Source organism: Zootermopsis nevadensis, unplaced genomic scaffold (genome assembly GCF_977971745.1).
Source record: "Zootermopsis nevadensis isolate Lab colony 2312 unplaced genomic scaffold, Znev_1.0 Znev_ptg000006l, whole genome shotgun sequence".
Classification (NCBI taxonomy): domain Eukaryota; kingdom Metazoa; phylum Arthropoda; class Insecta; order Blattodea; family Termopsidae; genus Zootermopsis; species Zootermopsis nevadensis.
Window position 1 is genome coordinate 9615694 of NW_028259138.1, and position 15961 is coordinate 9631654.

A 15961-nucleotide genomic window follows, 5' to 3' on the forward strand; every position below is an offset into this window, starting at 1 on the left:
AGTGTGCTGATTGGCGGACGTTGACACAAAAGGATCGAAACTGTTACAACAGAAAAATTGCTCTCATTACGTAAATGTTACGTAGTTCAATCCTAATGATTTACTGATATCGAGGCCTTGACTATAAAACGAACTTTTTGTGTCCTTTACACTCCTTGTGGAGTACAGGTGCCTCCTTTTTGGAGATTTCTCGATCTATTAGACATTTGGTAGGACTCCTTGGATGAGGGATCGGCCCGTCGCAAGGCCTCTACCTGTACACAGGACAGCACAACACAGAAAGACACCCATACCTTGAGTGGAATTCGAACCCATGGTCCCAGTATCCAAGCGTACGAGACGCACGCCTCAGACCGTGAAGTGCTGTATTTCAACTACAAAAAAATATGTATAATTCTGTAAAAATTTGGGTGGAAGATACTAGTCAGATCCTGTCCACAAAATATGAACGCGTTTTTAACCCTTTGGGGGTTGCACTTGAGAAGCCTAATACAAGTCAGTGCCTTGTTTACCTTAAGGGCCCCACGACAACAAAATGTAAAATAAAACTGCCAAATTCTAATACATTTTAACGTCGTCAAATATATGAGGGTTTCCAGCATCAATTGAACCGATGTTATTACTGTGCATTTTGAAATAATTTTTAACTAAAAACACTAAATACTAAAATAAATGAAGATGGCTGCCTTCTGGGTTGTTGCGCCGTGTAGTCTGGTAGAAGCAACGACCTTTGAAACGTTACTAAAATAAATGTTTTACAAAACTGTTATCATAACATATTTATGAATATTAATAGCTGTCATAATGAAATACGAAGATAAGAGTTAACACTTCGTATAAATGAACGTAAATATGTTAAATGCTGATTTACCTGAATGGCTGGATACAATTTTCGTACTGTTTGGCATCTCCTCGCGTAAGAGCGTCCCGTCTCGCAAGCTTTATCTGCAATGTGTTCTTCTCCGTGCGCCAACAAACTACGTTCTCCTCAACCGGGACACCTCTTCATTGAAGGAATAGCATAACTGCAAGGCTGCAACCGAAAGCGGCTTCTGTTCGCATCTTAAGGCATTGAAAACGCTCATTTACAAATATGTTCTGTGAATGACTCGTACCATATAGATAAAAATTCAAGCATATGCATGAGTGCATACTGCCAACACACCTAAACTATATTAACATTTGAGTTAATAACGTACATTGATCCAAGTGGCCTAAGTGGCAAACTGCTGATGATAAATGATTGTTCGTGTGCACATGCACCAACGAAACAATGTTTCAGACAAAAAAATAATGGTCTATATTCCATGTTGGGTTGCATTATTGGTCAAATGTCCTTACTTTATATGGAGGCTTGTGGTATCATGCTTACTGGCACACTTAACCCTACTTCTGCAATATTTGACTTAAGTCAAACAAGCATCCATTACTGTATAATGACATTTGACTTTAGTCCACATCAAGAAATAATCTTCTCCTTTCCCTGCAACATTCAACTTCATTCACTGAGCTACGAAAATGCATTGTTGTTGGTCTCCATGGTACTACCACCTAGTTTCAAGTATTTGAAGTTGCACAAATACGTTGTTTTTTATTTGAAAAGAAATATTGATCATTTTTCATATTTTTACTTTCAAATTACATTATTTAAGGAATGTGATGAGAAAAAAATGCACAACAAAAGGGTTAACATAATCAGAATATGTACCAGTGAAAGCATACAGAAATAAATTAATAAACTGTAAAATCATTAATTTGTAGATCTAGACAATCTTATCAGGAAGCACCTGGAAGAAAGAAGAAAGCGTAAGTTATTCCCAAAATTTCTCACTTGCATACATTCCTTACTTCAGGAGGTATAGACTTATGGCATCATGTTCATGCGTATTTTTGTTTTGAATTGACAGATTTTCATGAAACTTCCTTCAAATATTATGTCATCAGAGACCACATAGCCTTTATATTTTTTTATTCCCTAACTTCATTAATACAAATATCTGAGGTGAAAGTGCCAGTATAATCAGTCCTGAAATCTGTGTTAACTTGTAAATGTTAATTATGTTGATATGTTTGACAAAAAATATAGAGACATACAGAAACTTTATTACAGGCATGTAAGAAGGATGGTCTACAAACACATAAAGACAGAACTAAACAGTTCGTATCTCATCATTGGAATTAAAGACAAATTCAAAATATCTTCTTCTTTTTCCGGTTTAACAATGTTTGTACATTTTCCGGTACCCTTTATAGGTCCCCAACTTTTCAGTTGGCTTGATCTATGGACATTCGGTAGGACTCCTTGGATGAGGGATCGGCCCATCGCAAGGCCTCTACCTGCACACAGGACAACACAACAAAGAAAAACATTCATGGCTTGAGTGGGATTCGAACCCACGGTCCCTGCGACCAAGTGGCACAAGACCCACGCCTCAGACCGCGCGGACCCCAGATCAGATTTAATAAAAAAGATAAAATACTGTTATAAAACTTTCTGTTTACTAAACTCTTTTTGTAAGATACACAAACATTTCATTTGGCCATGGGAAGAAGTCCAATGGATAATGAGATGACAACATTCAAGGCTTCCCCTCAGGCCCCCTCCAGCCAATGTCAGTCAGCCCCATACACTTGATGACAGCAAAGTTTATCACGATCAAAATTTCTGTAACAAAATGGCTAGATGTCTGGAGAAGAATATATTCTAATATGCTGGAGGAGGTAAGTGTAATGGCTTAAGGGAGATATGAAAGGTTCAATCCATGAAACTTCTTAAGTATCTTCTTTCTCTGGGTGGATAAATAATAAATTTTTGGGATTTTAACAGAGTTTATTCTTTCAACATACTCAGTCCAGATTTTTTAACATGGGAAATGAATTACGACATGGGTAAAATTTTCAGTTGTCATTATTTAATTTCTTTTCTCATAGAAAACAAATACACATAACACGTGTACTGACTGGCTGTACTATCTGATGTCATCCTTACCTTCCTGCAGCAATGAACTAAGATCTGACAACTAAAAAACATCAAAATAATTGTATCATTCACTAAGTAACTATTTAACTACATAACAAATCAGCTACTAACTTCATGCAACAGAATCTCTCTGACAAACTAACATACACTCAGTTAGTCACAAAATATCCTGCCTCTTATGGAACGTGATGATTATAATTGTGCTCATAATAGCTTGCCACTTGGGGAGTACCAAACTCCTGTCAATAAAACACATGTCAACTATGTAAATTTCATAAATTTAAATCTTGAAATCTGTAAAGTAAGCAACTTTCAAAATAACATGTTCCACACATTCAGCCAACATTCTTATTATCTAAGAAGTCTATCTTTATTATATAATAACCATTATTTCCAGTTAAATTCTAGGGTACTTTGTTCTGCATAGCAGTTAACATTTAATTGATTTAATTTATTCATTTTTTATTTACGCACTGCTGACCTCAGCTGGCTAGGCAGATGTTTTATTATTAAACAATGTATAAATACTCTATACATTATTTAGTTATTAAAACTGAATTCAAATAATTAGAGCCAATAATAAGTAAATGAATACAGGTAGCGTTCCATAATTGTCCGGAAGATGACACACGTGTGCAAGTCACTCATTTTACTCAGTGCACTTATCATGAATGCGACAGAAAACAATGTGTTGCAGTTTAATGTTTCATTATCAATATTTATGCATCATATGACGAAATAGTTTTTAAGAAGGTAAAAAATATGAAAATTCCATTCTTTAAATAATGCTTCACTACACTCTGAGAAGAATAAACTGGCATAAACACGTTAATACATTCTCAGTATTCTTCAAAATTTGGGGGTGTCCAGAAGAAACATAACAATGAACAAAATTCTTGGAAATGATCTCGAAAGAGCATCTTTCGCTGATCGCTTCAAATACAGTCGCTACCAGTTAAGAAGTTACAAGCATTTCAAGTTTTTATTTTATTTTTACAATCAGGAACTATTACACAAATGTAAATTACATAAGAGCAAAACCCCAAAGAAGCTTCTTATAAAAACAAACTGCATCATGAAAGAAATAATATTTATATCTTTATTATGCTCTTGACAATTAACATTTATTTTCCAATGTTTGTTTTAAGCTTTTACACAAAATTATCAATCCTTAGGTTATTTAATTATAGCACTTTACTTGGAGTGACTATGTAATGTGAAAATGATAATGAACTGTGGGTAGTAATTTGTAAGGAGGCAGTCATGGTACTATGCCAACATCCACCTGGAGAGACTGAGGAAAATGATTAAAACCTTCTATAACCTGGTCAAGATTCAAAATGAGTGTGTTCCAAATACTTGTCTCTAGATATGAAATTCTCTTTGTGGTGATGTTGACTCTGGTCTTCTGGGTATTGTAAGTGGTTGCAAACATTTCAGAATAATGCATTGCTCTCATTTTCAGGATGTTAATGTTTTGGATGAATGTATTGCCTCCATCTCGAAAGTACCTTACCTTGAACATGAAGATGATCAGTTTCTCTGAAACACTGCTAATCTCCTAAAAAAACTACACGGTATGACGACTCATAAGTCCATAATCATTACGTTTCAAGAGTAATACTGCAACACCAACCTTTGGTGTTTCTGTACAGTACAAAATTAAATTATTCTGTTTCTTACATTATACTGTCAGTTTGAAGGAGACAGCATGTGGAGTAGAAGATGAAAGCAAGCAATATGGCAGCCTAGATCATAAATCACATGATAATTGCCTCACATACTCAACAAAGAATGATAGACAAGTTAATTTGGAGTGAAACTCTTGAGTGTGGATGTGGCTGTACCTACAGCAATACTGCCAGCTGTATTCATCATAAGATGGTCTTACCCAGCTGAACAAATAATGTCCATTGCAGAACACAAAATATTATCAAGTTATTTTCTGGTTTTTAGGTGGAGATGCATTCTTACCTCTCTCAAACTGGAAGGCAATGTTTTCATATGCACTAACTTCTGTCTGTTTATTGTCAACAAGATCTGGTTCTGTCCTCACAACTACACCACCAGCCCCTGCAGAGCTATTAACGCTCTCATATGCATTGGATGGTTTCTCATTGTTATTATAGCCATTATATGGTTTATTATTGCTCTCACAGGCTCCAAAGGAGGGGGGTATCAGGGTCACTGATGATGCTGGGCCCCACAATTTGCTGGGTTGCAGTAGTTCCCATCCAACCTATGGGTGTAATAAAATACGGAAGCATGAAGTAAAACTCTTTTTATTTTGTGAATCAAAAGTATGCGAGCTGTCTTCTAAAACACATTTCAGCTAAGTTTTTTTCTCTCTCATCTGTTTATTGGTTCTTCTCATGGTGCATAATTTATCTACTTTAGGTTATCTGTTGCGTTTAAATATTTGTGCCTTATGATTTTGTAATCTTATGAGTTGTTTTATTTTGAGTGTGATGTGTAATTTTGTGTTATGTGTGTTGTTTTGTTCTGTCTTATTGTTTTGTCGTGCCTCATTGTTTTGTTGTGTCTTATTGTAGCACCATTTCCACCTGGCATAAACCCATTTGCAGTTAATAATAAATAAATAAATAAAATATGTATAATACTGACACTGACATTGGTACTTATTAAGTCCATTAGTACTTACAATCTGCAGTGCTGAACATGCCTCCCTGGCTCCTGCCTAAATTTCTATTCATCTTTACACTTCTTTAACTATCTGCGTGTCTATTTAGAGACTAAATATACTTTCTCCCATCTTTGTTACCACCATAATTTGTGACTGTTTTATCCTCATACTTCTCAACTAAACTTTTCTATTTATTTTTATATTTGCTCAAATAAAGTGCAATTTTCTGTAGTTTGTCTTATTTTTACTTGAAAATATCTCTCTAATTTCATTTTATGGATCATTACTTCTAAATCCTTTTGTCTATCAAATTATCTCTTCAACTTCTAGTTCCCTTGCACTTTAAAATGTGACTCCATTGTTCCTCTTTACTGCATGTAGGACACATCCACTGATCAATATTTCCCTTGCACTCTTTAATCTTCAAATATCTACCACCATCCTATACTTATCCTAGCCTCACGGGTACATATTTCTATCTCAAATCTGAAAGTCTGGAGATAGGGATTTGCTTTATCGATTGTGCCCAACAGAGTACATTTTACATGAAGACGGAGATAGACTCCCATCTCCAAAACGTTGTGGTTTTATCGATTGCTTCACATATTTCTATGTGCAATTCCTTCCCACAATACTCTTCAATTCACTGTACATTACCAGTGATCTTAACTCTCTCATAGTTGCTTCCATACTCTGTCTCTCAATATCTTACTTCTCTCCATACATTTGTAATAATCTTTCCACCATTTTTTCAAATATTACCCAAACCTAGGTCTTATAACTCTTATTTTACTTTATTCAACCCGTTGTTTCTTTCTCTAAACTTGTTAATGTGACCTTTAATACATGATTTAGAGCCATATAATAATACAAGTCCTTAAAGTGTTTTGAGAAATTTCATTTTTATTTGTCTTGAAACTAATGATGATTTAAAAATCCATGTAAGAGAAAGCTGATAAACTGATGAGGGAATTTACACCATAGTTCTTGTCCATAAGGGTAATCCCATACATGCCAAAAATATTTAGCTACTACTACTAATTATGTGTGCTTACCTCATTGGCTTTGAACAGTTGATACAGGGCAAATGTTGGCAGCGGTAAAATAGACACAATACTAATAAGCCAGCCAAGGCCATCCACCCATTCAGGGAATGTATATTTGTCATAATAAGCAGCACTGAATTTGGTGAGAGTGAATATCAACACCCCCTGCAGGGAGAGAAAGACAGGAATAATACCAATTAAGAGCATAAAAGAAATGCAGAATTACAAACTGAGAAGCTTCAGTGACTTGGTATAAAGCAGGCACTAGTAAAAAAAAATCTTTAGAATTTTGGTTAAAAATCTCATGGAGATACCACTTGATGGACCGAGACAGAGACTGGGGAGTAACTAACGAACCAAAAAATCAACCAAACAACCCATGGCAAAGAGTCTTCCTGAATTCTGTTATATTTATGGAATTAAATGTCCATCACTCTCATTGCATAAGTATTCCACTCGACTCCATCCATTTTATGCTGCCATAATGTATTTTTCTAGGGGTAGTAAGGGGTAGTGATGGGCAACTCATAGCCTCTCCTATCTAATTGCCATCCTCAGCTTCACGTGGTGCACCCTGTTCCCACTAACGAGGTAACGGCGACCGAGTCTTGACGGTATAAACGTTCCATCGAGGTTGGGGATATACCACCTCATAACGCCTGTCTAGAGTCTGTAACGCGGCAACTGGACTTGCCCTGCGACTGACTGGTAACCAATCCAGGGGACTACCAACCACTCCAAGAAATCTCAAGAAAGATGATGATGATGATGTATTTCTCTAACCACATTTTTAATCTTATCCTTTCATCTCTTCCTTGGTCAAAGCCAATTAAAAGTAAAGCAGAAGGGTTGTTTGTTCCTTATATTTATAGAAAAAAATTGCAGAAATTTTCCATAGCTGTAGTTATTAATATAATGCCTATCCTGAACTTTTATAAAGTGAGAAATATATCCGTTCTTGAATCATAATGCAAAAAAAGCCAACACTTCACAAAAGAGAGCACAACTTGTGTCTTCTCTGATTATTTCAGTTCAGAAAAACATTTATGAGCAGCGTTGGTGTCGACATAAACAACAGGTAACTGATTTATTACATTTTAGTATTTACATTTGTATATCTCAGTTAATAAAAGTTTACACATTTAATTGTGGTGTTGAGATAAAGAATCCAATATATTAAGAGGTATAACAAGCATAAAATATGATTGAAATGCTTATAGTGTCTTTCTGGGGATCATGCAAAATACTGCACAAAGTAAATAATGATAACGAAATTTTTTTCTCCATTTATAAGATATAAACAAAAGAGAACTCACAATTATGAAGACAGGGGCCATCACTGTCAAAGAAATGATCCAATAGACTCTTGTGACCTTGGAAAGATGCATGCCCATTTCTGATACATTATCAAGGAAGCGCCTGATACCTGAAATATGAAAGTTACAAATAAAATAAATATGTTTGGGCAATTTATCTACAAAAACTGATATAAATAAAGTACTTAAATCACTTAAAGAAATTTTGTAATTTTTGAGGTTATGAGACACAAACTTGTCAAGAATACAAACCTTCAAGATTTAAGATCCTGACTTTTGAACATTATTTGAGGAAACAAAAATAAAATAGATAGGGCATCTGCCAATAAATTTAAGTTTGTGTAAGTATCATTCTTGCTTTAAATGCAAAGTTCAGTAAAACTGGACAATTTCTTATAGTTTCCATCGTCAGTAATACTTGACACGCACCGTATACCCATGCAACAAGAGCCACTTCAGCAAATCCAATCATGAGTATAGCCCAGGATGCAGTGTTCCAGTCCAAGACTGTGAAGAGGTACACACCACCACTGCAGCACATGGGTAAAGCAAGAACAAAGCACGCTGCGCACGTGCCTGCTACCACCCAGTGTTTATGACTGCGTAGAGATGGCCACTGATCAATGATTGCTGTGTTGATTGCTTCAACTCCTGCAAACTGTTAAATCAACTATGTACTACTGCCAAAAACTTCACTGTCATAGTATTGGTTAGCTAAATCCAATCCCATCACCACAACCTACTTCCATAATGGTAATATCCACTTTCAATTAGGTTTTTCTATAAAAACTTTGTATACATTTCTAGTTTGTCTTATGTTTCCTTTATTAATAGGTTATGTTGTGACTTGTGTTGAGGTGTGAAGATGCCTGTCTTCTGGGATGTTGTGTCATGTAGTTTGGTAGAAGTATACCAACGTTTCGGAGGTGCCTGCTGCCTCCATCGACAGTAAAATGGGAAATCCAAGGAATTGTTTGAGATATGGGTGGGAACAAGGTAGAAACATGAGTTGAACAGTGGGAAGAGGGTGAGGATCAAGTGAGAGCAGGAAAAATAATGGGAGGACAGACCACAACTCCATTGAGTGGAGTTCATACACTCCATCAAGTCTTCATGCTGGTCCTGGGGACATCCCGCTCAGTTTTGATGTCATTTTGCTCTTTAAGAAGGTGCTAATTTTGGAGGCCCTGTGCCTGTTGACCTGTCTTTCCTATGAAGATACCTTGATATTCTTCTGCCATGTTCTAACCTCTTCCATCTTCATCTTCTACAGCTAATTGTATGAGCAGACTAATAGCGTGGCCGTGGGTTAGTCACCCCGGTCATTGCCAACTTTTTCATGGTGCAGTTTGAAGAAATGGCTCTGGAAGGGGGGGGGGGGGGGGGGGGGAATCCATAATCTCATCTGCTGATTTTGCTACATGGAAGAAATGTTCATCTGGCCCCATGGTCCAGGCTGGTTCACATATCTCAAGCCAATTCCTAACTTATGGCTTATTTATTATCCTGATAATGGAGGCAACAAATACCTCTGAAACATTGGTAAACTTCTACCAGACATGGTGCGACATCCTGGAAGACTGTCATCTTCATACTTACTGCTATGAAAACATTAAATCTCAACTGTATTCCTCTGTTTAATGAGATTAAGATATACAAAGTACTCACTTAACCAATTTACTAATTAAATGAATTTACAGCAGTACCTGGCTTCCAATGCCAAGAGTGAAGAGCATGATGAAGAACAGGAGAGCCCAAAGTTGGGGCAGAGGCATGCGTAGAACAGCTTCTGGATATGTGATGAAAGCGAGACCAGGCCCAGATGAAACTACATCCTTTACAGACACGCCACTCTCCTTTGCAAGGAAGCCCAGTATCGCAAACACCACAAAACCGGCCAATATCGCTGTCAGCATGTTTGCTACTGACACTAAGATTGCGTCCCTGAAAGCAGACGTGGGCATTAAATTGATGACCATCTCTGCAAATGTAATGCAAGGGAAATTTTAAAGTTGACTATAAGAGCTCAATATCAACTGACATTTTCTTACACTCCTCTCTTGTTTTCATGGCTCGAAGTAACAACGAAATTTATCCCCAAAAAGCTGACTATATTGGTTCAGAGATATAAATTTTTTTAAGACTGTGGTTTCTGATTTCCTTGTGTTAATATATTTTTCCATTTCTCTAAAAAAATCTTGATTTTGTATCATACTAATGACGTTACGTTAAGATATTACAAAGGAGAATTCAGATTTTGATCAAAACTGCTTTATTGCCATGAAGTCATTTTGTAAAATCCAAAGATCATAAAGATTATTTGCTGGTCTAATAACATTTTTGACACTTGCACTAATCTTATGATATAAGATAACTGGAACTTTCTGAGTATAGAAGTTACTTAAGTTAAATAACAAGAATAAAAGGAAGGTTATAATTCAAGAGAGAAAGAAAGTAAAACCAGTTTTGAGCTATTACCTTAGATTAAATGTCAACGCGTGTCATAACAACCACAACTCTCTCTAAAGTCATAGATGATTCTCACACAGTGAATTACTGACCTATAGAACATGACCATCATAATGTCTCTTGTCTGGACATAGCATTAGACTGGATAGACGCTTTTAAAAAAATAATTCCGCAACTATTCAACCAACTGGCACATGTGCTTCTAACTAACAAAGAGAAAGCATTCACATATTCTTCCCATTTGATAATTAAATTTAAAATATTCGTAAGTGTAATAAGTCATGGGCACAAGCATCGTCACTTTTACATTTACCGAGATTACGCCAAACAAACCTAATCACTGCAGCAAAGTAATGATCATAGAACAAAATATGACAAACTTCTTAACATAAAGCACAAAACTTAAATAGTAATGAATACTATTAAAATTAAAGTAAAATTATGTGTTTCTGATTTTCTAAACTCTCTTCCCTCCACTTCCTGTGTGCTTAACCTCAAAGAATTCTACAGTCTTTATCATACGCTGTTTACCGGTGACAGTTGTTGTTGAATCGGTTGTAGCTGGAAAGAGTGACCAATGAGCCACATCCTATGCCAAGAGCATAGAATGTTTGTGACGCTGCATCACCCCACACACGTGCATCAGTCAGAGACTCCCACGTGGGAGTGATATAGAATATGATACCTTCATAGGCCCCATCTAAGGTTACACCTGAGAATAAGAGAGGTCATTGTAATCTGATGACATTCCACTTTAGGACACGTATTATGTTTTAGCAAAGTACTAAGGAGATTCGTAACAGAGAGGCTTGAAGTGATATACCTCAAATTATTATATTCAACCATTAGTGTAGCCCAGTGGTCCCCATGGCGCCAGCCATGGCTTTTTTTGGGTGCCAGCGTTGTTACGGAAAGAGGTTATACTGAATAATGAAGGCCGTTCAACCATGAACATCATAAAATCAAAGCGCAGATCTCGACTTACTGACACCCATCTTGACGATTGTTTGCGAGCAGCAACATCATCCTACACTCCCAAATTTGAAAAACTGGCCGATGAAATGCAGTGCCAAACATCACACTAGCTTCCCACTTGAGTAATAATAATTGTACTTTTGAAAGTACGTATTTTTGATTGCGTGGTTTCTTGTATCATTAAACGTCGTGTTGTTTTGTGTATTATTTGGTGTCCATATCTTAATTGTCCAGAGAAAAGAAAATTTGGCTTTGTTAATTTGTTGGTGCCTGCCACGATCTCATAATGTTGTCCAACTGTTCTGTAAATGGGACCTATTTGATGCAAAAAATTGACAGACAGGCGTGAATATGTCCGTAAGGCTACAAGGCATTCTTCGTTCATGCCCGAGTATGACGAACACTTAACAAATTAAAATAAGAGCCGGGATAGCTCAGTCAGTATAGTGACTAGCTACGGGCTGGACGGCCGGGGTTCGATCCCCGACGGGGGCAGAGGATTTTTCCTCTAGCCTCTGCGTCCAGACCGGCTTTGGGGCCCACCCAGCCTCCTCTACAATGGGTACCGGGGTCCTTTCCCGGGTGTAAAGCCGGCCGGGGCGTGATGCCGACCACTCACCCCCATCTAGTGCCGAGGTCAAGGAAGAGAGGAGCTATACCTCCACTCCCCCCAAACGCCTACATGGCGTATAGTGGGACAAACTTTACTTTTACTTTACTTTACTTTATAATATCACAACATATAATGACTTTATAAGGATCAGTGCTACTTCTTGGACACATAGAATGATAGGCCCTCACCTCTAATGAGTAGAGCTAGAAGCACACAGTAAGGGAAGAAAGCGGTGAAATATGTAACCTTCCCAGAGGACTGGATGCCTTTCATGAGACAAAGATACAGCAAGATCCATGACAACAACAGACAGAGGACCATCTCCCAGCGAAGTATGCCCCATGATTCCCAGGTTGCTCCATTGATACCCAGTGCGTAGTCTCTGTAAGACAACAAAACATTAAACTCATTATACGTAATTACTTTACATAATATGTTTCATTTTACAGACGCTTATATTTAAAATTACAGAAGCACAGAAATTTAATAGAAATCAAATCCATGGCGAAACCAACTTTATGTAGCACGGCATTTGTTCGAAAGTTTATGATCACTCGGCTGTCGAGAGATTCTCCACTCTTATATAATATTCATTACCTTGTCCACGGAGGTCCTAATAATGTTGAAATTGCTTCAACCTTTCACACCTTAATAATGGAAGGTAAAGGGCAAAAATCATGAATCACAAAGAGTACAAACTTTGAAGCGCTGCATTCCTGATCCATATGACCCACGCTACTGTAATTTAAAGGATGCAAATTATAAAGCTGTTCACTATGTAGTCTTCTGAAGGAGAAAAAAGTTCGTTGTAGACTAAAAATGAATGTATGGGTGTAGACTACACTCATTTGGTTCAGAATAGGTCCAGCAATGGGCTACTCCAAACACAAAAATCAGACTTCCGTGTTTAAAAATGGCAAGGAACTTCTTGATCAACTGAGTGACTTATAAGGTTTTTTTTTAAATGATTCTGTTTCATGGAGTTATTAAGCAAGTGATGAAGGTGGTTGGAAAAGCTAGAAGGCGACATACCTGTAGTACTCCTCAGATGATAGTACTCGTTGAACGATAGAATGAAGATGGTTGTATGTGCCATTGAAGCAGTGCGTATAGTTGTGCAGAGTCTGATTATTCTCTGCGCAAATTTCCCCTACTGGGCGACACGTGCGGTGAATAAATGTAAGCGGCCAAGACTCGTTCTCCGACTTACTCAGGCACTCGGCATTAGCTGCCTCGGAGTAACAATCTGCACTCAGAAACAGGTCATATTTTATATCAACATGTATTTTTATTCCTCAGACATCTAAAGGATTATGCTTTAATTTTCATGTATAATATTTTGCAAAAATAAAAAATAATCACAGAATGGATTCATACAATGCCATTTCTTTCATTTGTTCCTACTAAAATGTCTCCTCTGATGAGCACAGATTATTTTATAGACCTATTCACTCCATTACATGTTGTGTAGATATATCAAGGAGATTGCAATAGGTTAGAAACATAATTATTTTGGGGTAACAAGAAATGTGTGTAGAATTTTTGTGGTGAAGCATTTTGGAAGATAAAATATTATATGAGAGAATAATATTAAAATAGTTTAGACGAGTACAATTTAAGGATATGTACAACATCGAACCAGCTCAGGATCAGATATCTTCTTTGATATTAGCAGTGTTGAACCTCATTTTGAGACTCACCATTAGTATTGAAGTCGTGGCCACACGATCCCCAACCAAGTTCACTTGTGAACGAAGCAAAGACGTAAAAGATTGTCCAGGCGATAATCACTTGATAATAGATGGTTATAAGTGTGATCACAACCAGGGTGCAATAACCCAGCCCTGTGAACAGACCACCTGACAATGAGATATCTTACATAAACACCATTTCTTGTATTTTCATTGAATTCTGCCATTATGATTGTGGTTCAGTGTAGTACTCCACCAACAATCTATAACTATAAATCTAATGGAGCACTAAAATAAGCAAATGTTTACAAAATACTGTCAACGGACCCTGTTTTGATCCAGCTGAATCCATTCCACCCCCTCACACAGTTATTTCCATAAGATTCATTTTAATAATATCCTCCCACGCATACAACAGTCCCCAATTGGTCTGTTCCCTTCAGGTTTTCTGACCTCCGGAAGAAGTAACACGAATCACCTGTATGGAAACAGGTTCTTCACGCTGTCTCATAGGTCAGATTTGTGACCCGGGTCAACTTGAAGACGAACGGCATCCAAGCGAGATCGCCGTTACATAACCTGCAGTTACATTCAATGCCGAGCTTCGTCCACACGACCAGCAGAGTGTAATCTAAAAGTATCTTTCCGAAGCCATTTATTGTGCGCTAAAATCCGAGCAGTTGATACGGCAAATTAATGATCACACACATGCAATTACCGTGAAAGATTGGCGCAATCCTCTGGAAGGCGTTGTTGGGTCCCAGTCCAGAATACTGGCCGATGACGAGCTCCAGGAAGAAAATAGGAAGACCCATGGCGAACAGCATGATGACGTACGGCACTAGAAAGGCCCCTGCAACATTCCATGCCAACTGCAAATGAGAACTGTCTCGATTCTTGACTTCAGACACTGGAATTGAATGAAACACACTATTGCCATGCTGATGACGGTAGACTCATGACAGATGTAAGAAGATACGAGGTGCGATCAGAAGGTTTCAAGACTGTGTCAATAGAGGGCGAACCGGATGTAGTACGAGCTTCTGCCGCTAAGAGGTTGGGCCTACATTCATAGTGAATCAGTGTGCCAGACGGCATCATCGAATTAGCATTTCTTTCTTAGTTACGGGCGTTTTGGTAGTGCATTACACCGACCCTCCTGCGATTTCGGAATGGCGTGTGCATCAAATTTTGCCAAAGACTTGCCAAAACGGCTATGGAAACCTATGAAATGCTAAAGCAAGCATTTGGGGAGTCCGCAATGGGTCGTGCACAAACTTTTGTGTGACATTCACGTTTTAAAAATGGCCGAACCTCTGTCGATGATGACGAGCGTTCTGGACGACCATCTTCGAGCACAACGCCCGAAAATGTTACGAAGATTCGGCAGGCCATTCACGAAGATCGACGTCGTACCATCAACGACTTGTGCGACATTGTTGGGATAGGCTATGGGACCTGTCAGCTGATTCTAAAGGAAGAACTCCACATGCGACGCATCCTGTCTGAGGACCAGAAGCAGAATCGACTTCTCGTTTGTCAGGAGCTCAAAGATCTTGCAAGAACCGACCCCAACTTCCTTTCTAAGCTCCGTGTGACTTCTTCCTCTTCCCAAAGATGAAAATTCAGCTAAAGGGAAGGAGATTTGAGACGATAGAAGAGATTCAGGCAGAATCGCAGATGGTGCTTGACAGGCTGACAAAGAAAGATTTACAGGGATGCTTCCAGGCTTGGCAGCGGCGCTGGGATCGTTGTGTTCACTCCCAGGGGGAACTACTTCGAGGGTGATAGATGAATTTAATACCTGAGATAAGTGTACGGGTTTTTATAGGCGCAGTCTTGAAACTTTCTGATCGCACCTCGTATATGAAAATATGGCAAAGTTCACGTAATTAAAAAAAAAAGACAGTAAAAATGCAAAGTTGATTTGAATTTCTGGGTGGCGAAGATATCGATTGTGGTCTTCCTGGACGATCCGAGAGGCGGTTTGTTACCCCGAAGCGTTAGTAACCGCCTACGAGTCTGTATCTTGTGGTGTCACGACCCAGAAGGCCACGTTCTGTCTTAAGCACTACGTCACGACGAATGGTTCAGTAACTCCAAGAATTTTTAACATCTGAACTAGACGGAGACTGGTGATAAGTTTCATGTTCTGGCATCTTTGTCCCGGAGAAAGGGTAACATGCATGATCACAATAAGAATATGATTAAATGTTCGTTACTATTC

General features: G+C 38.0%; 1 protein-coding gene across 3 annotated transcripts in view; it reads right to left on the reverse strand.

The window, feature by feature from the left end:
* LOC110831481 (sodium- and chloride-dependent GABA transporter 2-like) overlaps positions 1–15961 on the reverse strand; it is a 29398-nt gene that overhangs the window by 1753 nt on the left and 11684 nt on the right. Inside the window, exons 3-13 of one of the 3 annotated variants that reach the window (XR_015533827.1) lie at positions 14453–14587; positions 13744–13887; positions 13076–13289; positions 12232–12425; positions 10987–11167; positions 9693–9930; positions 8416–8644; positions 7987–8096; positions 6680–6835; positions 4955–5219; positions 872–1033 (exon numbers count right to left, since the gene is read on the reverse strand). Coding sequence is in view for 2 of the 3 variants with exons in the window: in XM_087343671.1 (XP_087199797.1) it covers positions 2580–2665; positions 4955–5219; positions 6680–6835; positions 7987–8096; positions 8416–8644; positions 9693–9930; positions 10987–11167; positions 12232–12425; positions 13076–13289; positions 13744–13887; positions 14453–14587 (1952 nt within the window). In the remaining variant the exon portion in view is untranslated. Of the gene's footprint in view, positions 1–871; positions 1034–1612; positions 2666–2890; positions 3220–4954; positions 5220–6679; positions 6836–7986; positions 8097–8415; positions 8645–9692; positions 9931–10986; positions 11168–12231; positions 12426–13075; positions 13290–13743; positions 13888–14452; positions 14588–15961 lie in introns of those variants that run through there. The other 2 variants (XM_087343671.1, XM_022067514.2) reach the window with 2 other exon arrangements.